At 37.6% G+C, this 27,651-nt stretch overlaps 1 protein-coding gene across 1 annotated transcript in view; it reads left to right on the top strand.

Moving 5' to 3' along the window:
• LOC105255225 (homeobox protein Nkx-6.1) overlaps positions 1-27,108 on the top strand; it is a 34,132-nt gene extending 7,024 nt beyond the window's left edge. The window contains exons 2-4 of the mRNA XM_011264382.3: positions 3,378-3,488; positions 11,594-11,805; positions 25,978-27,108. Of these exons, the coding sequence (XP_011262684.2) occupies positions 3,378-3,488; positions 11,594-11,805; positions 25,978-26,193 (539 nt within the window). The 3' untranslated portion in view covers positions 26,194-27,108. The remainder of the gene's footprint in view (positions 1-3,377; positions 3,489-11,593; positions 11,806-25,977) is intronic.
• Positions 27,109-27,651: the final 543 nt, after the last annotated feature.

Below are 27,651 nucleotides of genomic sequence, written 5' to 3'. Positions count from 1 at the left end.
GCTTTGTTTCCTGATGTAAATACACGACTTTTTTTCTTGCATTTTTTTCTAGTATAATATACATTGCATATAAACCAAAAAATTTAATAAAATTTTAATTTTTATAAAAAAAAAAAAAATATTTATATGCAGAAATCTCCGGAAAAATGGTAGATCAATTTTGTGTCGCAAAGCTTGTGCGAGGATCTCTTCTTTTTTTCACGTTACACACATTGTCATCGCGATTATGCGATTCGCAACGCGCGCCGCTAATTGACATCTGATACCGATCGATCTTCCGCGTGCGCACACACTTTACACCGGTGGTCATTAATTAAATTCTCGCCGGACGCGCGCGAGACTGCCGGTCGTCGCTGTATAAATGACAAAAAGCCCATCAAAATGTGCGGTATTAAATGATAAATATTTCGCCGGGGCGTCCATCGACCGTGGACGTCACGTGCCTTATTCATCGCGACAGTGCTTCAAATATTTATGACTTACGATCACATGCGCGCCGTGTTTTCCTGATCAGTAATCCGACGAATTACGGGACGTATCATGTATATACATAAGGCACTCCAGCTTGCAATTTAGAGTAGATTTTTTTTTAATAGAAATGATGATCGATAGATTTGCCGAGTAAATATAAAGATCCTTATAAATTAAATTTTAAAGTTTAAATTGCAAATAGATATAAAAGAGAGAGATGTCCTATTCTTTTAATTTGTGATCTCTCAAATGAATTTTTTTTAAATTTATAATTCAATTGGGATATTTAAATGAGATGTTTACTTCTGAATCTCCAAAAGTTATAAGAAATTATTTATCTGAAAATCTTCTCCAAAAAATTGATTGTCCTATTCATCAAAATGTTTGTGATTAAAATTAAGATTAAGGGACGTCGTGTATATGATTTTAAACGCTTTTAATTGCCCGATTCACACGATGACTGCACGTTCTTGAGCGATGCATCGTAAAAGCGCGTGCCGGGGATCCGGTTAAGAATCGAGAGAGGAGCTCACCTTTCCTCTATTTTTCGTTAGCGGACCCCGCCACGTAGACTCGCAGACAAAGAGCATGATTGCGGGGTATTTTTGTTGATGAGCGTGCGCGGGTTTAGCTGTTTATGATCCTATAAATTCCGTCTGATTTCGGCGTAAAGGACAAAAGCAGTGGCGATCGGACGATCGTATCGGATGCGTATCCCCATCCATCCCCGTCGTCGACGGGATAAAATGGAAATGACGCTTTATTGTCCGGACGAACAAGCGTAGATAGGCGAGAGAACACGTATCCGAAGCAAATTAAGCGCCCACGTAACCGGGAGTCAAATAATTCTTTCAGTTGCGATTATGGTCAATTTCTGAATAGACGAGAGTGTCGTCGATCGCTGAATGATTAGTATTTTCTATAGTAAACGACGTCGTATCATGGGTGTCTCAAGAGAAATGTTATGAGGAAGATGTTGAGAATACATAGGCTATTATTTGGTGACGATCAATTAAACGTACAGATAATCCTTCGAAATTGCAATACAAAGGTATCTCGTTAGGTTTTTAGGTGCAATACTGGAAATTATGAGAGTAGTATCATCCTACATAAAATTCACGAAGAAACTCACGAAGGAACAATTTAGTGTTCAATAACATGCAATCTTGTGCAAAAGCAGTATCCATCTCTTTAAACTTTTTAATAATTGTTAATTATTTTAGATAATTTTTGATAACAAAATTAACTTAAATCAAACAATTATGTTTTTCTATAGTAAAACAACTAAACAATATATTCATTAAAATCAATTAAAAAATGCAAATCGTATAATAAAAAAATATTATCGCTTTTCATAAGCATATACTAAAAATTCTCAGTAATATACATACATGAATGTATATTATACATACACATATATATTTATTTTTTTATTAAAAACGATAAGTAAATACTAAATCTTGGAAAAGTGAACGATAGTAATTCCGGCGTGTCTTTTATTCGATTCGCGCGTTTCTCTCGATCGATCAGAGAAAAACGTCACCGATCTAATTTCCTTTAAGCCACAAAAAATCCATCGAATCTCGACCGATATTTACCGATTTGATTCCCCAGCTGGAGCCCTGGCTTAAGTCGACTAATTTCTCGCGTTCGGGATCATTAAGGTCCCCGTACAGCGAGAACTGACGAGGAAAAACCTTTTTCAAGGCTGCGATAGATATAATAGATTTGGCATCATGTATTCGTGTGTGCAAGTGTGCAATCGCCGATAATCTGGACTAAAAAACGTCAGACTCGATATAGGCATAATTATTTATCGAGTTAAAATATCCAACTCGAGCTAAACAAAATATCTTTTCCGTTTGATATTCCAATAATTTTGTTATATAGATTTTATTTAAATGTATATGTTTATTTAAATGTGTGTGCAATTATGTTAGTACTCTTATTACGAATGATATTCAAATAGTACAATGTAAATGATCATGTCATATTCATAATTAAAGCATAAAAAATCGAAATCTTCTAACTTTTATAATTTATAAAAGCGGAGATAAAATTATAAGTATTTATAATATTATAACGGGATCATGTAATTTTCTCAATTTGGTATTTAATTATTTTGAAAAAAAGAGTGAGATTGAAATCTGTGCGAGAGAGCACCGCTTATAAAATTGCGGCATTTAAATTCCGCTTGCACATTACGGGCGGATGCGAGTTGTATGAAAATTGCGAATGATAAAAATGATATGAAATAAATCGCATAGATGTAGAAAAAACTGAAGCTTAATAAAGCGCTTATGCTGGAAAAATGGGTATGGCTTAGTCGACGATCGATTCGAGAAAGCTGTTTTATTCCGTCAGTAAACGCATGCTCACATTCTACATCTCGCCGTTGCATTTTACGGCTTCTTTCGATTATTGCTTCAATATATGTGTGCTGCTATCTAAATTATCATAAATCCAATATCATTATCTGTATCGAACCAAAGCATATGTCTGTTGTACTCTTTTCTAATCCCGCAATATCAGTTAAATATACATCAATCTTATTATTAATATTACTGCGAATAAACTGCGTTATTAATATTATACGCAATACATATTTTTTTGCACATATTTTCCCTAAAAAATCAAACTTATTTTCGACATTACTGCGATTTTTCTTTGAAGATTAGGATTTAATATGTTGAAACAATATTTATTTGCTATTAATCACTAAAAGATAATTATATATATATATATATTATTTATTTAAATATTAATATTATTAATATGCACCAGGGAAAGAATGTAAATTTGCTGATTCGTGTAAATCAGATTTTGAAATAATTATAATCTTAACTTCAACCAAACTCGTATATGTATATATGTATATGTAAGTATTTATTTCTATATTTCCCCAGGTATTGGGCAATTTCAACAAAGAACGGAACCACGACACCCCGCTGTCTATTGGCCGGGTCTTCAGGGACTAGTCAGCGATCCTCTCGCATGGCGAGCAAGATTACACACATGTAAGTTCAGCATATTTCTTACATATTAATATTATATAGAATACCATTCATATATTTATGATACTGAATATACAATTTATGCCCTGAAATAATGTATATTAAATACAAAATTAGTAAAAATGTATCAATATCAATTAATCAGTTATTATTAAAAATGTCGAACTATGTTTAATTTGCACTTGCTCCATTTTTCACTATTTTATCTTTAACTTGTGTTTTTCTCTCTTGCCTTATTCTTTTCTCATCCTTATCTTATTCGAGTATTGTTTCGGAGCAGAGGGATATATTGTTATTACTTCTAAATACGTATATTGTCATACTACATCTCAACCGCCTGCGGATGTTTCGTTACCTTTCCCCGAGTATCGTTGCGGCGAGGTTGACAGCTGTGCGTGTTTGCTTTCGCGGCAGGAAAATCACAGGGCCGAAGTGAAGAAACACGTGCTGCCAAACGTGTCTCCGTTTGAAACGGCGTGCCCGGAAAGTCGTTTGAAGCGATTCTCCCGGCGTAGGTCGCCTACGGGGAGGAATTTAAAAAATGCGTGGAAACCATCGGAGAGCGCGGGAAAGGAAGTCGTAGGACGAAGAACCCGCGGTCACAAGAGAATGGGGGATTCTCAATTTAAAGGCGACGTGTATATGACACATAAACCAGAAACTTGACCGCTCGAAAATGCAATTCTATGGCCTTTATCTGTATGTTAATCGATTTGAAAAGAATCAGAAATCATAAAATGATATTAAAATTGAAAATATTTTTATATTTAAAAATTTATAGTGTATATTTTGATAATTTATGGAATTTTTAAGTTGAAATTCTATAGCCTTAAAAATAGACGTAATTATATTATATACATCGCGAGAAATATTAAAATTTAAAATCGATTCAAATTACTGATTCAGTTTACAGTTTCATTGATATAACACAATATTATATTATATACGCATACTTAATTAAGTTGTAAATATTCATATAATCTGTTTCTTAATTTATTAATATAAATTATCCTGTGAATTAGTATTAAAGAAATAATAAATGGATGAATTAAGTGAGATAGAGATGTTTAATATAAAATTTTTAATAATCTTAGATTTACTGATCTTAGATTTATCTTATTTATAACTAAAATCACATATATACAGAATCGTACATATATTATATAATCGTGCAGATATTTTTATTTGATTTTAAATAAAATGAAATAATATATACGGAATATATAAGCATAATAATAATGCATTAATTACATAATAATTACAAATAATTATATTTTTACCTAGAATATTGTAATTTATTTAGTTTGTGTCTTTCAATCGTCAATCATTACAAAAATATTAAAGTAGATTTCTCGAATAATCAAGATTTCCATTTTTTTATTCTCTCGTGACCATCTCTCGTGACGTTGTGCGAATCTCTTAATGTAAATTGAAAAATTATCATGCAAACATTTAACGTGCACTTGAATTATCATTAACATGTAGACATTGGCAACGCCGATCATAGCAGGTCGATCTCGATCGTTATCAAGTGCCGACGCACACCCTTCGCACTCCCTCGGGTACTTGTACGGTTCACGCTCAATTAGCCAGCGGAATCCTTTCCCCCCTTCCGACATACATACCGAAACATCCCCGATGGTAGTACGGCCGATCGCTCACTGCGTATACACCCTCGCCTTTACGAGAAGATGATTAAGGGTACCGCAGAAAAAAAATCACAAAGTAAAGGAACACGTGACGTCTCGTCTCGTTTCCCTTCCAACGGTGAAACGGACGGAGATGGATGACGGTGGAAAGTAAGAGACAGAGAAGAACAGCACACGCATACGTCAATTTCCCCTAATCCTTCCCCTTTCCTCGCGCGAGATGACACATGTGCCACACCGCGACGTAAGGAGGTAGGACGCCGGCGTGTACCAACGCGGACGTGGACACGCCATGTGAGGGCGCACGTGTGTGTTTCGGATGTTCGCTGTTAAAACACAGCTGAGAGAGAGAGAGAGAGAAAGAGTCGTATGTATCGCGAAGGGCGAATAAGAGGGTGGCAGCGGTAGTCCGCGCTGCGGCGTCGGGATCCGGGATATCATCATATTCAATATCAACCCTGCCTCCACCCTCTGGAAGCTGCCATCCCTTCTCCATGGCTACGTTTTCCACACTCACGCGAATAACTCCGGCAATATTTTAACTGCATGGGGAGAGGGGGATAGGGGAAGCATTCGTATCTGCTGCCTTTTCTATCGCCCGGTACATGCGATGGCGGATTCAAATCCTCCCGCTGTGGAGAGAGAGGCCAACCAGTCAACGCGCACCCCGCTCTATACAGAACATAAGAGTTACGCCGGCTACCCGGTATATTTTATATTCTAGGGCAAAACGTTGATCGGCTCATGGCCCTCACGAGGCATCGCCGAACGACCGCCACGGGAACCGTCGTCTATTTATGCCTCCGCACCGTATGTATCGGGGTACAACTATACTCGAGATAAACCAGTCTGAACCAACCTGGACAAACCTCCATCCCCCCTTCTGTCTCGTCGCCTTTATTTCCCTCTCGTATTTTGATGGTAAACGATAGCGATGACAATAATCATTTCGATACTTGCATCAGTAATTGAGAACACGTCTTTCATCAGTTAAAGCATTAGAGAAGTCAAAAAATAATCTAAAAACAATTTTAACGTTGATTAAAAATCTCAATTTAAAATCATATTAAATAAAAATTATATTTTTTGTTCAAAAAATTTTTAAATTTTTATCTACTGTATATTCATATTTTTTAGATCAAGAAAAGAAGTCTTAAAATTGAATCTCTCATAATTAGTCTTCTTATCATAAATATTTTATTATAATATTTTACGTTTGTAAAAATATAAAATTCTTAATTTATGCCTTTTTTGTAGTCTATATTAATTAATAAATATATAAATAATTATATATGTTTAATAATTTTAATTAATATTATATATTATATTATTTAATTAATATTATAATTCATATAATCAATGTAATTCGTATAAGAGATTCTCGCATAAACGTAACATTCCGATCTCGCTTTTATATAACATCCTATGCATAAAACACAAACTTCTCCCAAAAATGATGGGCATCTATCTGTCCGCACGGTCTTCCCCTCACTCCCATTTTCATAACGAGAACGTCGGATAGCGTGCACCTTGTTTCTGTTTACACATCGACGACGTACACTGTTATTTCTGCCGTTCTCCTTCCTGCATTTTCTTTCTCACTTTGTCGCTTTTTTCCACGCCATCACAGCCCGCTCTTTTCCACGTTTATCCTTTTCTCCCCCGCGTTCACCGATTCTACCATCTCTTCCCGGTTTCTTCATCGGATGGGCTTTATGGACATGAAACTCGCCTGGGTAAGCGTCACGTAAGCGAACTCAGTAATGAAAATGTCGCTGACGCGACGAGATTCCGGCGGTTTAGGCCGGCCAATGTATATATTGTTATTACTCACAACGTACCCACACAGAGAACAAATCATCCTAGCAGACAGAAGATGACCGCTTCCAATAATATCTCGCAAGTGTGTTTCATGGGATATGATATTGGCATAAAAATCAAGAATGATACTTTGATGAAACAAAAATTTATATCACTACAAGAAATCTATCTTTATACACATAATCAAAATAATTTTATTTAACATAAAACTATATATATGTGTATATTTATTTATTTTTATTGCATATGAAACAAAATATTTAATCAATTTAAACAATTAAACACATATTTGATTAATCCATATTAACATAATTTAATGTAATTTTTTAAATTTTATTATTTTCAATATTTAATTTTTTTGTTATTTAGTAAGTTGATATTGATATGACAATTTAATTGTAAACTTTCTTATATTCTCAATAATAATCGCGACCCCTCGACTTCACACCGGTGTCCCTATGGATCTCACCCGATGCAGCAGAATGACTTCGTTAGTTTGAATTAACTAAACATCCATTTACTTTTGGTGACAACATACTTTGTACACTCGATAAAGCATTCCTCTCGGACGCCAGTCGACTCGATGCGCGCCGTTATTACTCACGTCGTCGATGGAGCGAGCAGCCCCTTCACGAGCGATCATGCTTTTTAGAAGTCGAGTGATATTCGATTCAATTACGTCAAAGTGACGAATCATCGCCCTGCGTCATCCTTGACTTCTTACTTTAATAAAAGTATTGCTCTCAAATATCATTATTAATGAAACATAAATAATATATATTTACGCATGGAAATATCTATTTCTCGTTCAAAGTTATTTCTTTCAATATTATATTTTAACACGTGTGTGTATGTATGTAAAACTTTTCTGAAAGAAATTTTTATTTTGCGTTATTCTTTCCGAATATTCATTAATTAATTACTAGAGAATTAGTCACATTAAATTAATAAGTTATTTTTACTTATATAATTTAATATTATTATAATCAGATCGTCGATTTTTGTTTGCTATTTTAAAACGTAAATCTAAAAAACGAGAGAATTTTGATATCGGTTCAAAATTCTGATATCGGAAAGTAGTCAGAAGATTTTGTAACTCTCTCATTCTCTCTCTATGTCCGAATCGCGACGCATCTTTACCACGAATGATTTGTTTCGTCCCGGACTCTCGGGTGGATAAAACGGTCCGTGACACCGCGCGAGCGGGGGGTCGCTCACCCCGTATAAATCGAGCAATCGAGCGCGTCGAGCCGGACTTCCGTTCACCGATAACGAATATTACGAATGGCCGCGCGCGGTGTCTCGTTTTTGATCGTTCCTCTTTTTTTTGGAACGTCCCGATACGGTCACCTGCCGCTGATTTACATCGACACGGTGCGGGCGGACGCATCAATTTGCCGTCCCGATACTTCGTCTAATCGGACATCGAAGCGTTATCCGCGGCAGCGGTGCCAGGCGCAAGTATGTGCGTTGTGTGTGTGTGTGTGTGTGTGTGTGTATGTGTGTGTGTGTGTGTGTACATATGGAGGTATCGATATATACGCATTATCCGGAGCGATTTCGCTCGCATACACTGCTTGACACGCGCGTGTCACTTGTTCACTCTAAATCGGCTGATTAAATTATGGTCCTAGTCCTCCCTTCCGCTCCCTCCACTTTGCGCTGTGACACGCTATAAAGATTAATCTGGAATCTGTGAACCTAGTGGAGAATGATATGCCGACAAATATTGTCACGTGCAGGAAATAAATAGTTCTTTTGATGGATTAATGTCTAAATGAATAGACATGCGTGGATATCTTTGTGTGAAGATTTTGTTTTCCCTTGAAATGGAATAATCTAAAAGAATTTTATATATTTTTCTTACAAGGCAATCGATCCGATTTTATAAAAATTATTAACGCTTTATTTTATTCATTTTACTAATCGATTCCTTGCCGGAAAAGCTAGCGCGAAACATTGACTGGATTCAATTGGAATTGGTATGGTATCGATGTGAATGTGTCAAAACTTTATATCACCGGCCCAAATTCCCATGCGAAAAAAATATTTTGTGGAAAAAGTCGGGTAATAAATCGTCAGAACGATTGAACATAACCGGATATCCGGCTTGTTTAAAAAAATTCAAGGAAGTACCTTAATTAAAAAGCCTTCGTGTGTGTGAGGTATGCAAATTTTCTTTATATATTGCATCACTATTATTCTATATATAAAACATATTATAGTGAGTGTCATTCGTTTCTTTACATGTACATCTTTTACAAATTTGTACTCCTTTGTAAAATATAATAATCATCGAAATATTACAATCCTACGATTTTATTTTCATTTAATCTTAACCGCAGTGATTTTGTATGAATATTTCATCTTGATTCCTTGTTAAACTCTTCTGATAAGAATTAAAATCTGGATTTTAACGATTAATCAAGAGTGTTTCGCGCGCGATTATTCTTTACAAGTTCCCTGATAAATTACGCGATCGTCGGTGATACTGATGCTTCGTCTGGAGAAACAAGTCTGAAATTATACTGCGAAAGAAATTCCGCGGCGCATACAAATTTTGATAAAAAACGCAGACTTATCGGGTTTTGCGAAGGTGGCTGCGGAAATATGCGCGACGGCTTAGTAGGACGAATAGGGGGATATCCAACGGCGAGAAACGTATACCCCGCTCCCTTCCCCCTTTTCCCTTCGTCACCGTCCAAGACCCCAGGGTTGGAGTGCGGTAAGCAGCTCATTAGAACCCTCCCCGCCGACCGGCCATTATTGCCTCGTTCCGTATTCCGTTACAAATTGCTTTATTAAATTAAAGTCCCACAACCCACACTGTACCGCGTCACGACGACCCTGCCGCGCCGACCCTTCCTTCTATCCACCTACCCCTCTGAGTCTCTTTTGCCCCCTTGTATATACGCGCCCACATGCCACATCGAACCGTGTACGACCCCCTCTTGTTCCCGCAGACGTCGTCCCCCCTTCGATTATCTTCCTCGAAAATTTTCTCGGACCTCTTTTTTCCGATCTAATTAAGGCTTGGACCGTGCAACCAAATGGCTGAGATTAAAAATAATGAGCCAAATAGGATGAAGTCGTTTAATTTACGAGAGTTTTACTGCTGATACTAGTGATTAATATAAAATTATTAATACAAAATTATTAATTAAAATTTTGAAATTATAAATGCCAGAAATATCATTTTTCACAAGCTGAAGTAATGAGTAATGTAACCTAAGATATAATCATAGACAAAAAATAGATTATTAATGCTGCTCGAAGAAAAAGTATAATAAAATTCATTTACAAATTGTGAAAATTATATGAAAAATAAACCAATGTGAAAAACAGCTTTCATTTCACTCTCTTAGTTTATAAGTATAATTGTAAGTAATTAAAACTATAAAGTTATATCTTCGTGAGAGAAAGAGACTTGAATATCTAACAAGAGGTACTGATATATCTTATTAATTATTATTTTAATAAGATTCATCAAGAATGATTTATATCAAATAAAATAGAAGTAACTGGGAGAAGACATTTCATAGAAAAATTAATGTTATAATCGCAGGTCCAGTGAAAGAGAGACATTAAATGGCTGCGACAATAATTACCAGCGTTATAAGAACCGTAATTAATTCCAGGAACGGCGAATTAATTTCGAACTGCGGTTAAAATGAAATACTTCTTACAGTTATAACACGGAAGCTAATTATACCCCAAGATATATCGCAGGCATATTTTTCCTATGTAGAATAAATGAAGGTGAGTGTGTAAATGGAACAAGTGCATACAATAGCGCCCGCGTTGCACTTTCCTAAATAAATTTTATTGTGCTCTATGGAAAATTAGCATACTAATAATATAATAAAATCAGAGTTATTAAGATATAATACTGATATATATGCATTTGCTTTACATATATAAATACATTATTTATTTCAAAATATATAAATATATTCGTCCTCGCTTATAGAGATAATGCATAGAAAAAATTGATATTAATGTATCAAAGTAAAATGCGACACTATTTCTTTATGACTTGTCGCGACCGAAAGTCACAGATGGGGCTTGCAATTTCCCCCTTTCATTTTGCGAGTCGGAAAAGAGATCATGGGGGATCCTATAGAATGTCTATACGATGGCATATACGATCGGATGCACGCGGTTGCCGAAAACGCAATGAAAATTCGCAGCCGGTTCATTGTACGATATCGAAATTTCGCTGGATTTTTAAGAGATAGCTGAATTTCAATGCAAATCATCGATTCGTTTCAATGGTTGGTGCCACACGGTCGGTGCCATAAAAATTAACGTTTACTACCGAATGCATACATATACATTTTAAATAACAATTTTCTGAATATAGAACCGATGCATAAATGAAATAACCGATATTTCAAAAAATCGTGATGTTATATACGATTAAAAATTTTGAAAAGAAGCAGAGTAAATTTGTAAGATACGATTGATCATTAAAGAGCGCGAATACACTAAATCATCTATTTAATTAATTCTCTTGCTCTGCATGCTGCATCGAGGAATAAGTTAAACGACATCTCAGCTAAGACTAATTACTCCATTCGCAGCGAAGCGAAACGGATATATTCAGGAACCACTCATCGGGTGACGCGAATGTTGCAGTGTCGCAACAGCTGGGCTGTCAGCAAGCGATGACGGGCGCGGGCGGCGGCACCGGGGAACATGATGGCGGCAAGAAGAAGCACACGAGGCCTACGTTCAGTGGACAGCAGATCTTCGCTCTGGAGAAGACCTTCGAGCAGACCAAGTACCTAGCTGGCCCGGAACGCGCCAAATTAGCGTACGCCCTCGGAATGTCGGAGTCCCAAGTCAAGGTAATATTACCCTGCTCATTTGAATTTAATACAAACAATACTTCGATTGATTTGCATAATAATAGTAACAGTTTTTATTGCAAATATACTATGTTCTTTAAAAAGAGAAGATAATTCTTAACATTTATCTCCGAAAATTGAGATGTTTCTTTTCTTTAGGATTACATGTATAAGGAAAAGTTTAATATGGTGCTTTACGTGATTTACGTTTCGAATATTCCGGTAATTCAAGGAATATTCATATCATAAAATCATATCGTTTCGGGAAAAAAGAAAGGCGAAGAGACATTTGTCTTCGAATTCGTTGTTAACATCGAAAGATCGATCAAGGTATCACCTCGGTGCGAAAACGCAAATCCGCGCGCGCCATGAGTAATCCGCCGCCGAAAAATCTCCCCCGAAAAGAGAAATCCGCCACGATCGCCTGTCGACGGCCCGGGAGGTGAAGAGGGAAAGAACCCACGACGACACCCGCAAAAAGTAGCTCGCTCGCGTGGATGCGCGATTTTAAAAAGCGTCCCGCTCGTCGCTCGGCTTACTCCATCAACGCGCCCCGCTCGCGGAGCGAAGAGGGCACACGAGAGCGAGAAAAAGGGGACGTGAAAGAGGGAGGGCATCTAACGAGGTAGCCGGTAAAAAAGTTCCAAGGATAAAAGAAGGTGACAAAACAGCCGGAGACGTGTCAAGCTTTGCGGCACCTGCGTCATCCTCGGCGTCGCTCTCTCACGGACGTCGGTGCACCCTCCCCCTCTCGCCTCCCTCTCGCCGACACCAAAAGGAGCGAGGAGAACGAGGAACATCGGGTGAGACATGAAACTCGGGTGAGGCCGCGGTGACGATGAATGAAAGGATGGGGGGATTCTCTCTCTTCTTCTTTCGTCCTCCGTGGGAGCTTTTGCGCTCCTCTTTCCCTTCCGCGAACTCTCTGCCCCTTCCCCGCAAGCTCCTCCGCCTGTTCCTCCGCCTGCCACCTTCGGCTTCGAGCCGAAGTCTACCTCTCACCCCTTCATTCCCCTCTCCGTTTCCTTCGCCATCTTCGACCCTCCGAAAGGGAGAGAAAGAGAGAGCGCTAGCTTCCCATTCCAAAATCCTCAACCCCTGCCGCAGAGCAGGATTCTCCCATTCTCTCTCTCTTTCTATCTATCTATCCCTCACAAACTCCGGGCGTCGATGTAGCGCTGTCATTGGCTCGTTCTACGCCGCCATATTTACATTTTTATTGAAAGCTACAAGTCTGTGTCGGTGAGTGATGGCGAAGGGGAAGCGAGAGTGCGAGCATGGCGCCCCCTGAAGCCCACGGGGTGAGAGAGGGGAGGAAGTGGATGAGGGACGCGATACGGAGGACGGATGAGGAGGGGTTGCGCGGAACGTGGACGCGGCGGGGGGACGCGTCGCGGGGATGAGGAGGGTTAGCATTCAATTACCTCGGATTTCCTCGGGAAGAGGCGATTCACCTCCACGTATATGCCATCTTCGAGGGCGAGATTGCCCCCGGATCCCGGTGTGCCGGCGCGTTTTTCGAAATATTACGACAATATATACCCGCGTACTCCTTTGCGCGACCGGCCGATTCGGGGTGAGGAAAAAAAGCGGTGGAAGGATGGGTTTGTTTATATCGGTACCCCAATGAATTCCCCGTTATCTCGCGGTATGCGATTTGCTTTAAAGTTTTCCGGAGGGTGAGCGCGATGATCAGTAACTTACCACGTATCTATGTAATAGAGAAAAAAAATTATGACATCGACTGAAATAGCTGCTACTTTGTGTAGTAATTTCACGATTATGCAAAAAGTCGCGATCCAAGAATATATCCTTTCGAAATAAAAATATAAAGTTATCTGTTACTGAAATTAAATTCCTAGAAATATATAAATTTGCGAAAAAAAATCTCGTTGGAAGAAAACTTACACAAAAAATATGTTTTAAGTAATCCGCAACTGATTTGTAGTCGAGGAAATTGTATAATTGTAACAATATGTATAATGCAACATCCAGACCGATGTTTTATTTGCGAGTGATATCTTGTAATTGAATACACGAGAGGATGTACAGAACGACGCGGTCGATGCAAGCGGAATAACAACGATAGATCGATACCGTTCCCTCGCGGTTTCGGGTAATACCGGATCATTACATACTGGACCTATCACTTTTTTCAATATTGGAAAGGGATTTGCGCGGTACGAAGGGATTTGGCAGCGCTGCCCGATGAAGATTTATATCGGCCCGTCATATATTTCACAATTCCAGATTTATAACTTTTTCATTATCGAAACGTATATCTTATCGATGCTAGGCTTCTTTCTCTCTTTTTTTTCGCCTAATAGCGCGACGGATTTCGGTAGTTGTAATCTCCGGAATACATTTTGCCGCCGATGGTACTCGGGTTATATCCGTCAGGCTGTACAAATTGCCCGCACGTTAATATATTCGATCAACCGAACGTCGCTGCTCGAATGTGACTCCTATATCCTTCATGGAAAGGAGGAGCTTCTCTCTCTCTGTAATGCGCGCGGTTGGTTCGCATAAATTCTCCCAATGAGATATTTTCCGGCGATATATACGCGTAATCTGAGCTTATATAAATGATACAAATTTGTTTCATATCTAGTATTTTGCATGCAACAAAATTGCATATAACATTTGCAAACATTTACAATGTTTTTTATTTGCTGGTACAATAATAGTAAATTCAAAAGATTAGTCTTCTATAAATAATTATATTGCTCTTAATTATATTATGATTCTATTCTGATTCTGTGTTATTTTTTAAAACATAAATTATATATCTCTCGGTTTAATAAATCAGTGAAAGCAATTTTTGAGAAAATAATTTAATTCTTTGAAAATATATTTATTTTTTTCTAAATTAAAATTTTGATTGCGTGTTTACTGTATAAAAAAATATTATCTTTCATTAATTTAATCATTTTGCTTCAAGAAATTTATGTGCTGAATTTAATCTTTTATAATCCTGCATCAAAGTGCACTTTGTATATTAATCTGTAACGTAAGTTGTTTATATAAATGTTCCCAAACAAATCTTTTAGACTTGTCACGTGTTTCATGACAGTTATACATGAGAGAAGCAAGTCCGGCTATTATTAGCTTATTGTCATGATACTGATTTGGTCGTCGATGAAATTGACAATGATATCGTATGATTTAATCAGGGACCACACGTAAACGTTCAGTCAGGGCAAGTCAAGTGCAATGCGACGCGACGAAACGAGACGAAGAGCTCTTAGCATGAATGACCCTCTCGGCTCGTGTGTATGCCCCCCTATTAGAATCTAATATGGCAAAGTGAACGAGGAGCATTTGCGAGTTAAAGACCGTAGCACCCTTATTTCGCACAGGCGCTCTATCCTACATCTCTCTCTTATATCGCAGTGTATATCGCGACGAGGAGAATGAGAGATAGATGGTGCGCTTCGAGGGTGGTAAAGAGCGCGAGAGCGGGCGATATCTTGAGGCTTTTCGAAAATGTTGAAAGAGAAAGAAAGAGATAGAGAACGGAAAACGAAGCGAGTTAAACAGGGTGTGTGGGGTGACATCGATCGTGAATCAAGAGGATTAGATACTTTCTTGTACAGATGATGCCAAGGGTGTGGCAGTCGCGATTCATTGCTGTGACAGAAAGTCAGTGACTATTGTGGCTGCGCAGCCTCTTTCTTTATCGAGGCGATTTACGGGAATGTTAGATACTATAATTTTACTAAACTGATTTATCTTTAGCATCGTGTATTCATTATCTGAATATATAACAATGGATAGAATAGATCATAATGGACGAACAATTCAATAATGTTATATGACACTAGATTCTGCACGCTTTATGAATGATTTAAATGATTTGAAGCACAATACTATATTCTAATTCAAAAAATCTATGAATTAAAAGATGAGGAAATATTGAAATATAAGTCATAAAAATAGGATAAAAATAAAAATCTTGAAAAAACATACTTTTTTCTACTTTTCTAAAATAAAGATTTATGTGAATATTTTCTATAAATACTTAAAGATTAAGTAAATAAAAAATTGATTAGAAAATTATCCTCTGTTTCTAAAAATTATTACATAATTATTAGAAAGGTTCGTTTAATAATCGTCATTACAAAACTATTAAAAAGCAACAATCAATCTTATCATTGGAAAACATTCATATCGTCACATTTACCGTTCGCCCCTATATCTAATCAATTTCTCCCTTTCATCGCTACTTTTAAGCAAAACATCGTACACCATTCCGAGTTAATTGAAAACAGCAGCATCCCCAACACATTAAACACGATATCAAACTACATGTCGCAAATGGGTCCTTCGCTATGACGAGGGGGGCTGCACCTCCTCCAAAAAGGGACGAATGCTGTATAGGGTCACCAGCACACGTAGAAATGCAACGGCCTTACAATGCGCATTACGTATCCCTATTTACGCCTCGTGACGATAGTAGTAGTGGCTGATGGCAAAGTGGCACGGTGGTTCCCCATCCGAGCAGAACGCGCGGCGGCTACCGAAGGGGACCGGCGAGGCTCGGGGCGGGTGGATCGGTGGGCCGAGTTGTTTACGGCGGAGTAATCTGCTCGTCGACGGATACCAATATCGATGACGTCAATTAGTACGAGGCGGAAGGTCTCTTTCTCTCTCTCTCTCTCTCTCGCTCTCTCCTCCGCCCCGCATCTCCTCCGCCACCGCCATGTATCATCATGGCGGTGTATGTACGCGGAGCGGTGCGCGGCGTGGCGTGATAAATCACGGCAGCAGGCGGCGTTCCCTTCATTCACCTCCCACTACCATCAGTGCGCCGCACCGCACCGCACCGCACCGCACCGCACCGCATCATACCGCACCGCACCGCATCTCGCGTACCCTCGAAATTGGCCCACATGTACTTGACTCCATAATGCCCGCGATTCCACCGGCTCGGCTCGACTTTCTCTCTTTCTCTCGTTCCTTCTCGATAAAACCGACTTTATTTTTCGGCCAGACCCGCCAGTCTTCCCGCCACCTTCCTGCTGCCGCTCAAATCTCTCCTTCTCTGTTTATCTTACATCTCACCTTACTTAATATATCTCTCTTCCTTCGTCTATCTCTTTCGCTCCCGTTCTCTTCCTTCCGCTCAACCCTGCTCAGCGGAACGATCTCGTCTCGTGATCGCCGGCTCGGAATTATATCGGGGTGTATACACGGGCGCCCGAGACGCCATTATGTTTTATGGGCCGCGTAATTGTATGGGCCGACCTCGGGAAATTATTAGGAGCCTTTTTCGGGGGGTCCAATATTTCGATACAGATGCAAGGAAAGTGAATATCTCGCTCGCGAAAACAAAGTTCGATCATGCTCGCTCGATTATCGCGAAAGCGAGAAATCGCCTCGATGATCCGAATGATTTGATAAACCGGACGCGCGTCGCTGTTGCGTCATGATGATGCACGCGGTAATTGCTTTCCGATGACGCCGTATCGTTCATATCCGATGGACGCAATGAAAGCTATTATACGAAATGCACACTATGCTTGGATACTTTCGTGCTTGCTGCTTTTCGAAATAATGCAGTGGTAAATGCATCATCCGTCATAAGAATACGAAATATCGAAAATGTAGTTTTAATTCGAACATGAAAACGATTAAATTAATTTATAAGAAGCAACAGAAATTGAATAGAAATGTAAGAATATATCTCTTAAGAATTAATTCTCAATTATAATTATTTTTATTTGACAAAAATAAAACAAATAATTGAAAGAAATAATAAAATTGCAACTGACTCATAATTTAATATTTTAATTAATATTAGATAAATTATGCGATCGCAAGCAATAATAAGACTTTATAATAAATTTCAAAATATCACAAATATATATTTATATCTACATTTCAATATGTATTTTATAATTTTGTTGCAGATATAATTTTACATACATATATTTTGAAAAGCAAATTATTATGCGTAAGAAACACATATATGAAGTGTCTATATTACTGTAAAATCGTTTCGAATCAACGGGGGTTCATCATCGAGTCAGTTAACTGTCCGTGTTCAAACGTCTAAAGATATTCTACATAATGTGTTTCTTGTCGAAATTAGCAACGCTATGCGTCGACATGTACCATTCCTTCACATACACGTGTCACGTGTCATATATACGTTTCCGGAAATTCAGATTAGAGTTGCATCTTGCATTTGCAAAAAGTTAATTCGAAGTCAATCGAGAGTAACTATTCCAAAATTTCTCTTGCTTCTTGAAACAATTTTATATTTTATTAATAAATATGTACAGGTTACAGATATTCTATTTAATTCAAGATTTGAGAAACACAAATCTTATGGCGTAACTATAGGTTCGATATGAATGGAAGTTTTTACTCTTAAATCATCGAAGAGACTCCCCCGACTAGACTTGATCAATATATCACCAGTATCATCATACATATATATTAATATTCCCCTGTTCTTTTCACGATGACGGTAGCGGAGGATTATTAGATTCCTCTTGAAATGTTGCAATTTTTTCCCCTCTAGACCTAAAGCATTTTTTCGAGGATTTTATAAGAAGGATCGAACAAGCGTTTACAACCGCGAACAGACGATGACAATAAATTTTCGAGTCACATTTATATCATCCCTGCGGATAACGATCACTGAATACTTATAGTTTAAAGAAGATTTTCAATCAAGTGATTCATAGCGATTTCGAGTGAAATATGGATAAGTTTTCATTTCCAAACACTCGTGAAATAATAGAACTTTACAGATATATTAAACAAGAAAATTATGCACAAAAATTTATATAAATGTGATATATTTAAATAATATATAAAAAATAATATACAAATAATATGTATAAAAATAAAAGTGACAAATTTTTTCTTGTTTAAAATATATCTCTTAGAGAGAGAACAGAAAAATTTTGTCAATATCTATCATAATATGCAAATTAAATATTTATAAACAATGTGACAATAAAATGACGGTAAAATGCTGGTCAAATTTCTTTCATCATTTGAACCGATAAAGTTTTTATAACCAACAGATATTTCAAATGCGAAGACACGTCACGTGGAAATTAAATAGGGAGCATTTTAATAAATGCAGGAGCATCTCGCGATGGGGATGATAGCATAAAGAAGAGCAACAATTCTTTGCTCTATTAAGACGTACAGTAAGCGGGAGAGTATATCTCGAAGAATTAAGAGCAGCTGCTCTAACGAGAAGATTTTTTTGCGAAAATCCATGAAGAAACTGTATTTACAAATAAATGATATCTGATAAATGATATCTGATATCTAATAAAAATTTTACATAAAGTGATCATAAATATATTTCTTTAAACTGCGAAAAGTTTGCTCGAGATGCGTTTAGAAGACATTAATAACATCACGATGTGCTTATTTCATTTCAACGCGTTATTAGATTTCATAACGTACTTCATAACAACGTTGCGAATATCAGGATCGAATCGCCTCGACGAGAGTTTTCTGAGAGCGAAAGATTCCACCAATGTCCTCCGCTGAGAAAAAGAAAGAGAGGAAGAGAGTCGTAAAAATTCGTCGGGATCGCGACGGCCGCCGTGAAATTTGATTCCGAAATAAAAATAGAATATTGGGGATAACGCGAATCGGTGAAGCCATTTGATCTCCGAGCGGGGCCAAATGGGTGGTCGGGGGTCGTGGGGGTGTCGCGGGAGGAAGGGAGGAAGGAGAGGAACGAGAGGGAGAGGAAACATATCGATATGGGGAAGCGCTACGGCAACGGAATACAGAGGAGCGCATTATCGCTGGCAAGCCAACTACCCTCCGTCCGAACATCCCCGCCCGTTCTCCCTCCCTCCCTCCCTCCCACCTTCTCTTCCTGGCCATACTCGCGAAGAGATCGCATTACTTATTACTCGAAGAAACATTCTGCTTCCAGCACTCTGTAATATTGCGAACCGTGGATTACTTCGAACCGATTGACGACGCGAAATCGCAGCCGCGATTCGCGATTCGCGACACCCATGTGGTTCAAATCACTCGAGGGATGCCTGCAATGAGAGAATCGTTTCCAATCTTCCACTATGCATGAATATATATCATCTTTATGAAATCTTAATCTGTAGTAAAACTGAAATTCTGAACAAATGAAGAATCGGAAATTACACAATAAACATATTTTTAAATTTATTATTTAAATATTAAAATATATGTATAGATATATCGAACATATTTCTAATAACGCTAAAAATTGTGAATTATAAAAACATTTCAAAAAGAATTACAGAGAAAATAATATATTATAATAAACTATTAATATTTTATTTAATATTAATAAAAAGAAATTGCGAAATAAAATGTTATAAGCGAAGATAATAAAAGCAAAGCTTTTTATGTCGATCGGAAGTAATCTCGTGATTATTGTCCGTTCAATTATTCATTCTGCACTTTTGAGAAATCGACAGAAACGCTCGCTTACCATCGTCGACCTGCTTTACGACAAAGCTAATGTAACATGTGACACAAATATCGAGCCTGCAGCGGTTAACACTCTAGGTTTGATGGCATTTAGGAGTTCTCGTTACTCCACCCCGGTCGGTGGGTTACAAATAGGCTGTCGCGTCGCGCCATATGGCGTAAATGCAAATTTTATACTAAAAGAAGCCCGAGCAGTCAATGCGTTAAAGGGCATCGGTCGAAGCTCAATAGTTTTGTTTGCATCACACGGATATGTCTCTCGCTATACTATCATACCGCGTGCATCAACATGACAAAAGATAAAACTCCAGTTTTTTTTTATCGCAGAGTGCAATGCCAAAAAAAGAGATACTAATTTTTGTTCTTCATTATCTTATTATGAGATATTTAGTTAGTTTAGTAGACAACATTAATATGCGATTGTACTTTGCATGCGTATAAAATGGTATCTTCCTAAACTAAAGTCTTAATTGTGATTTGATTTTTTAATAAGTTTGCCGATAGAAAAAATACAAGATTAAGCGCATTAATTATTTTATTAAATATTATTTTTTCTGTGTACTTAATTTTTCAGTAACATGATTGTATCAAATAATAAAACATTGATTTTCTCCCTTATAAAAGATAGAATATTATTTCATATACTATAGTTATTGAAATTTAAAATCAACATCACAAAGATCGCGCACGCGTGCAAGATGTGAGAGAAAGAGTTATAAGGATAAAATTCAGTTAAACGCGTCTAGGGCTGGTAATGCTTAACGATGCGTGCGGAGTCATGTGTGACATTTACTTTGAAAGTTTTCCACGTCATTGGTCGCTTATTATTCAAAAGAGCCGTCGATAAATTTTTAAGCTCCGATGCACCTTTTTTATGTGCCGAACGCGAAATATGAATTTTAGGAAAAGATACGAGAGGACGGATAATATCCGCCACGACGACAGTGATGTTGGTTGAACTTGCATATCTCTGGATGACATGATCGATCGCGCATTAATTGCACAAAATGAAAGATTTAAGCTTTTCTCGGGTTTATAAATTAAAATCGAAATTTCAAAAATTGTAATTAATAAAAAATTTGCAAGCTGATTATTTTAAACTAGATAATCAGATTATGTGAGCATTAAATACAAATTTGAAAAATTAATGCATTTATTTGAATTATTAAGTACCAATACTTTGTACACAAGTAATAGTAATAGTCAGTAGATAAGCGTGTCAAGTTATTAATAATGCGTATTTATTTCGATTTTAAAAGAAACAGAAAATATATGATTTCCTTTTTCTTCTGCTCTCTCGAGTTTTAATTGCTAAGATGCATTTCCCTCGTTCGTTCCGCTCGTCGTTCTTTTAATACCATAATTCAATCGATTGAAAGTTTCCTCGTATTTCTGGCAACGCTTCCGCTTAATTGACTTTTTGGCAATCAGCAGGAATCTTCGAGAACGCGAAAGTGCCCCATTTAAGCGCGATTCACTTCCCACAAAAAATCATTAAATTTTTACTTATTGATTTATTGATTTTATTTATATCATTTTGTCTCTGACATTAATTGATTTTTTGACAATCAACAAGAATCCTCGAGAACGCAAAAATACCCCATTTAAGCGCGATTCATTTCTCGCAAAAAATTATTAAATTTTTATTTATTGATTTATTGATTTTATTTATGTCATTTTGTCTCTGACATTTTACTCAATTATAATTTACTAATTTTAATAACACTTTGATATGTAATTTAATATTAATCTATATTAATATAATGAAATAATTTTTTTATTAGAACTTGGTACTTTTGTTTGGTGCTTTTCTTATTTCTTTAATACAATTTGTGTTCCGTAAGTAACGACGAAAGACACATATCTAATGTAATCTTTTCTTCCCATTGAAAGAGCAGAGATAAAAACTGATTAGGACTATCAGAGCGGCGCTGATGACATCTCGCAATGAATATACACAAATGTGGAACAAGAGAGAAGGAGCAATTTGTAACTGTGATCCGTAGTTTTCTTTCCTCTCTACACATTTACATCGAAATCCGTTCCTATGCATACACAGTTCGTCCATCGTTACCTCCCTCTTTTTATCTTCCTCTCGCAACCTCCTATCTCGTTCCTCTTTCGTTTCTCTTTCCACGGAATGTCCCAATCTGTCGCTCATTTCAGAGTTTCTCTTTCTCTCTGTATTTTCTCCAATTTTCAACTACATCTATGTTTTACATCATTTTACAGTCTTTGTTTCTTTTCCGATTCGTTTGCTTTGTACATTTCTTTTAGATGTTTTATTTTTCCTACATTTTATTCTTTTTTTACTTATTTTACTTTTTTATTTTTTTTACTTTACTTATCTCGTTTTTACTTATCGATTATCTTTATTGTCTTTCCTATTTTTATTATAAGACTATAATTCAAAATTGATCGATATATGAAAATTATGTTTCTTTGAAAGTAGACCTTTAAAAAATATTTTTATAATATGGTAATTATGCTTAAAGAGTATTATCTTTAATTGCTAAAACGTTCTTGATATAAAATATAAACTGTTTAATAAAATAATGAAATTATTATAACATTATGAAGAAAACTCAAAAAAACATCGCATATCTCTTTCTCTATATTATTAGAAAAATATTTAAAAAAACTGTTTGAATTATTAAATGTTGTGCAATTAAAAGAAATAATAAAAATAGAATAGGTTATTCATAAAATTGCTTAGACAGTTGGATAAAAATGTACGCGATATTTTGTTTATATGTTAATTGCACAGTTAATTTATAACATTTATCTAAACTATTTAGTTTCGAAATGATATCTCATCATAGAGCTTCGACTCGAACGAGAACTTGGTCGCGCGAATTTTGTCATTTCACGAGGGTGAGAAGTGAGTCACACGGCCCCGTAATCTTTCGCATAATAAATTGTCCCGGCAGCGATATCAACGGCGAGATCAGATGCTATCGGTATTATCTGTTATAGACGGGGGAGAGGAGAGACGAGATGGAGGGTAGGTGGACGACCGCGGAAATCAGTGCCGCTCTCTACGGTGCCCGCCCTAAGAGCTTTACGCGAGTTACAAATGCGGTTTTGTATCTAGCTCGCGGGACAATGTAATGGGCTTAGATAATCCTGATTTAATAAATCGAACAGTTGTGAGACGACGCGCAGCATCGACGACGAGGGAACAAGAGGGAGGGCGGAAGAAAGGGGAAAACGACACCGGTATTCCCCGCCCCCGTTTCGCAATGTGCGCGTGACTAATGCGTTCAAAAACAAGATGGATGAATCCCGACCAAGACTTCCTTTGCATTTACATTTTCGCACTGTATCAGTCGTGACAATTTCAAGAATAACGATCGGAACGGCTTTGCGGTTGCATCCCCAAATCGGTTTTTTATCGTTTCGTCGAAAAAGGACGAATCGTCGATTTTTCATTTTTCTCAACGCTAAATCGTCCAGAAATCTTTATCTACATCATACAATGTAGCTATTGTAAATTTTTAAACAATATGAAAATAATGTTAAAGTATTCCCAACGATATGTAGCAAACGTAAAATTTTATTGGGATATATATTCATATATTTCTCATAAATAAAAAATTTTATAAAATATAAGATATAGTTTAATAGAAATAAAATAGAAATAACATAAGCTAGCTATAGATTTTTCAGTTATTTTATAAACATCAAGTAATCTTGATATTTATAAAATAATTGAAATAATTGTATATTCCATCGGGCAATTAATGTATTTTGAAAAATAGAATATGACAGTATTTTTTATTTACAGCATATGCATTTTTAGAAAAGTAAGATAATATCACATTTGGATTTAGGAACGATGTAACTGTAAAAATGCTTTGCCGTCTTTAAAGTTTGTTTAGCAAAGTAAACCAGGGTCGATACTAATAGAGGGAAACTAGGTCGGTTTACGCGCGCACGCGATCCCGAGGGAGAGTTCGGTAAACTTAGCATCAATTTTGATTGTCCTCAGTTTCGCCGAACCATTGAACGATATCTCAGAAATTGTGAATTCTCGTAGACGGAAGGAACTTGTTTATCGATGGCATGTAATCGATATTTCTTTCCCCCCCGAAATATTTATATATTTTTTGAAGAATATAATACTTTACTCAATAAATGAACGTATTAATAATTCGTTTATTGATAAAGTATTATATTCATCAAAAAATATAAAATATACGTATTAGTATGTGAAAAACTCTTACTCCGATAATAATGAGATACCTACTTATTGATGAATGTAGGAAAATTTGTTAAAAGAAAAGATTTTTTAATCTACAATTATAAACTTCCATTTAATTTGGATAAAACAATCGAGCAATTTTTTGTTTATCAACCGACTAAGTTTAATGACGACTAAATTTAGCGCCGCCTAATCTTTTTCTCTCGTCTCCTGCCTTCTTCTAGTTCTTCATCTCTTTCTTTTACTCTGTCTTTTTCTCTCTCTTTTCTGCTTTCTTCATGAAGACCGAGCATGAAATACAAATTGGATTTTCGTTGCCGGGCCGAACTGCTTTTTTACATCCGATGCTTGCCTGCAGTCAATCCCTGCAGATTGTCCATTCGCCTGCCTCTCCGTTATCTTAATTCCTCGAGTATTTTAATTTTCATCCGAACAGCCATTAACTTTTACGGCCGGCCGTTTACTTTTTAATTCGTTTACCGCTTCGCGCCCGCGCTCGCTCACCGAGACGCTTATATCTTTAATTTAAGCTCTCGACTTGGCGGCCATTGAACAAGCCTGCGGATTGGGGTTGGATACGGAAAAGCGGCGGTGGCGGCGGCAACGGGGGTGACTGGAGGGGGGAGGACGAAGAGCAGGAAGAGAAGGAGGAGGAGGAGTTTAGCGGGGGCCACATGGGCTGGCATGGATCGGGGGTGGTTTGTGGGTGCAATCGCACTACGGTGAAGCGTTCCCCCGTGCTCCCCTGACACCCGTTACGTTAATTAAATACATTGTTGTGGGGACACAGACTCCTACTGTGTATCTCGAGCTTTATAGGTGCGGAGGGGCACCTTAAGTTAACGCCATTTCCAAGCCCCCCCAGTCCCCGCGGGAGACTGGTCGCCGATGAATTTTCTCCGGGATCCGTTAATTCAAATGTTATAGACGCCCGCTAGAGTCGAGGTCGGCGTATTAATCGAGAGAGATCGAATGAAGACCGCGAGCGATGTTAAGAGTATCAAGAGTCGGTAGTCTCGATAAACGGTCATTTCGCGATGGAGATTTTTTATTTCGAAGATTGTTTCATCCTTTGGAGAAATCAGATTAACATATTTGCAAATATTTAAAAAAAACCATCTCACCAGATATCCTTTATTTCATACTTATAATTTTATCAAAAATAAATTATGATGTTGCCGTGACATTTTGTATCAAGATTCGTTTAAGGTGTAGTAAAGATTATTATTATTCGATGATAAGAAAGTTGTGACCAATTCTTTGATCTTGGAGACGTTTTAATTTTACATTATGTATACAAAAAATTTCAGAAATATTGATTTAAAAAAAATCCTCCACTACTTTATACCACTTTATCGTTTTATAAGCAATATAAAATTGCGTAAACATGAACAGAATTAATTAGAAGTACCGAACTCGATTTTAATCTTTCGAATGTCGGGATACGTCGAAGAATGCAAAATGATGATTGAAAATCTACTGACACGAGCATTCAATTTCCGACCTTTCAGGTATGGTTCCAGAACCGGCGGACAAAGTGGCGGAAGAAGCACGCGGCGGAGATGGCGACGGCGAAACGACGGCAGGAGGAGGTCGAGGGCGTCGTCGCCGAGGGTGAGGACGGATGCAGCGACGCGGAAACCGATGGTGGTAGCGGCAGTGGCGGCGGCGGCGACACCGCCGCGAAGAGGCTGCGAAGGGAGCTCGAGCAGCAGTACAGGCATTGAGAACCGCCGGTCGGGGCGGCGGGGGTGACCCGGGGACACGCGGGGACGCGAAAAAAGGGAAAAGAGGGTTGCGAGAGGAGAAGGATAAGGCGTGGCCCGGGGGCGGCGCGTACCCAAGGATTCCTCGCGGCTTGTTCGGAGAACAACGCGCGTGTCGGCTCGCGGATGATCGCGGAACGAGTGAACGGCGGCGCAGAGAAAGAAAGAGAAAGAGAGAGAGAGAGAGAGAGAGAGAGAGAGAGAAAGGGGAGACGTACGTATAATATACGTGAGTGTGTGTCCGCGTGTCTTTCTTCGTGATTTAGCCGGACGCTTAACGCGGCATCGCAAGTGATGTACGGGATGTCCGGGAAGTCTTTCGCGTCTTCCTCGGGACGAAAGTACGAGAGACGATTTAAAAAATTTAATAGAGAGCGGAGAGAGATCGCGAGAATATTGATGCTGCGTGAAGTCGATTCTTGTTGAATTATAAGCGGAACATAATTAAAAGGTTTATAAGGAGATAGAGAGAAGAGGTGTAATTTCCGGTTAACTACAAGGATTTTATACTTGGACTTTGATTAGAAGTTTTTAATTATCCATTCCCTAGTCTTTCCTAAAGATTGATTTTTCAAAATTATTAAGGCGGCCGAGAGAAGCGCGAATTGTAAGATGCCTGATTATCAAATCTTCGCGTTTCGCGATAGTGCTGAGTTGTTTGCAATCATGCCGTTATAGTCGAGGATAGTCTTCTTGAAGTGAATAGATCTTTATGGCGACTGTCGTAATTTTGACGGATGCTTCGATTGACTACGAAATCGCGAATATCGCGCTGATTTTGTCGATGGCGGATTTTGTGAGTGCTCAAGAACTAGCGACTCGGTTTTGATTAAACGTTAACCAAAGAATAATTATTTATATTGAGATTGAGTGTTATATAAATTAATGTGTAAAGCAAAATATATTCCCAGCTTGTTTCGAATTAATTATGAAAAGTCGCGAACAATAATTGAGCAAAGAAATTTCTCGAGGTCGAATAAAAAAATTGACGCACCGTAATTTTGTCATCGGACAATATAATTTAGTGACCATTTGAATCCGAACTACGTATTATTGTCAAATTAATCCAAGTGATTAATGTAACAATTCTAAGTATCAATAATTAAGTCTATCGATTTGTCGCTGTTTCACGATCAAATGTCGTCGGTCCCGAAATTCTGAAGTATCGTTCGGTCAAATTGAAATACGAATCAAGGACGATCGCGCGGTTGTCGACCCGAGAAAGTCTAATTAATCGCGAGCAGTTACGACACCAATTTATTATCATAAACTGAGCTTGCTTTCGTGACTACGGTAATACTTCACGATTACCTTGCTCCAAGAGATAAATACGAATCTAGATGTGTATATTAAATGAGTCTTTTAATCGGAATTGGCTCATTAGACAGATATATTGCATTTTAAATGTCGATATTTATG

Source organism: Camponotus floridanus, unplaced genomic scaffold (genome assembly GCF_003227725.1).
Source record: "Camponotus floridanus strain SB8 unplaced genomic scaffold, Cflo_v7.5 scaffold43, whole genome shotgun sequence".
In the NCBI taxonomy this organism is placed as follows: domain Eukaryota; kingdom Metazoa; phylum Arthropoda; class Insecta; order Hymenoptera; family Formicidae; genus Camponotus; species Camponotus floridanus.
This window is presented reverse-complemented; position numbering and strand designations above follow the sequence as displayed.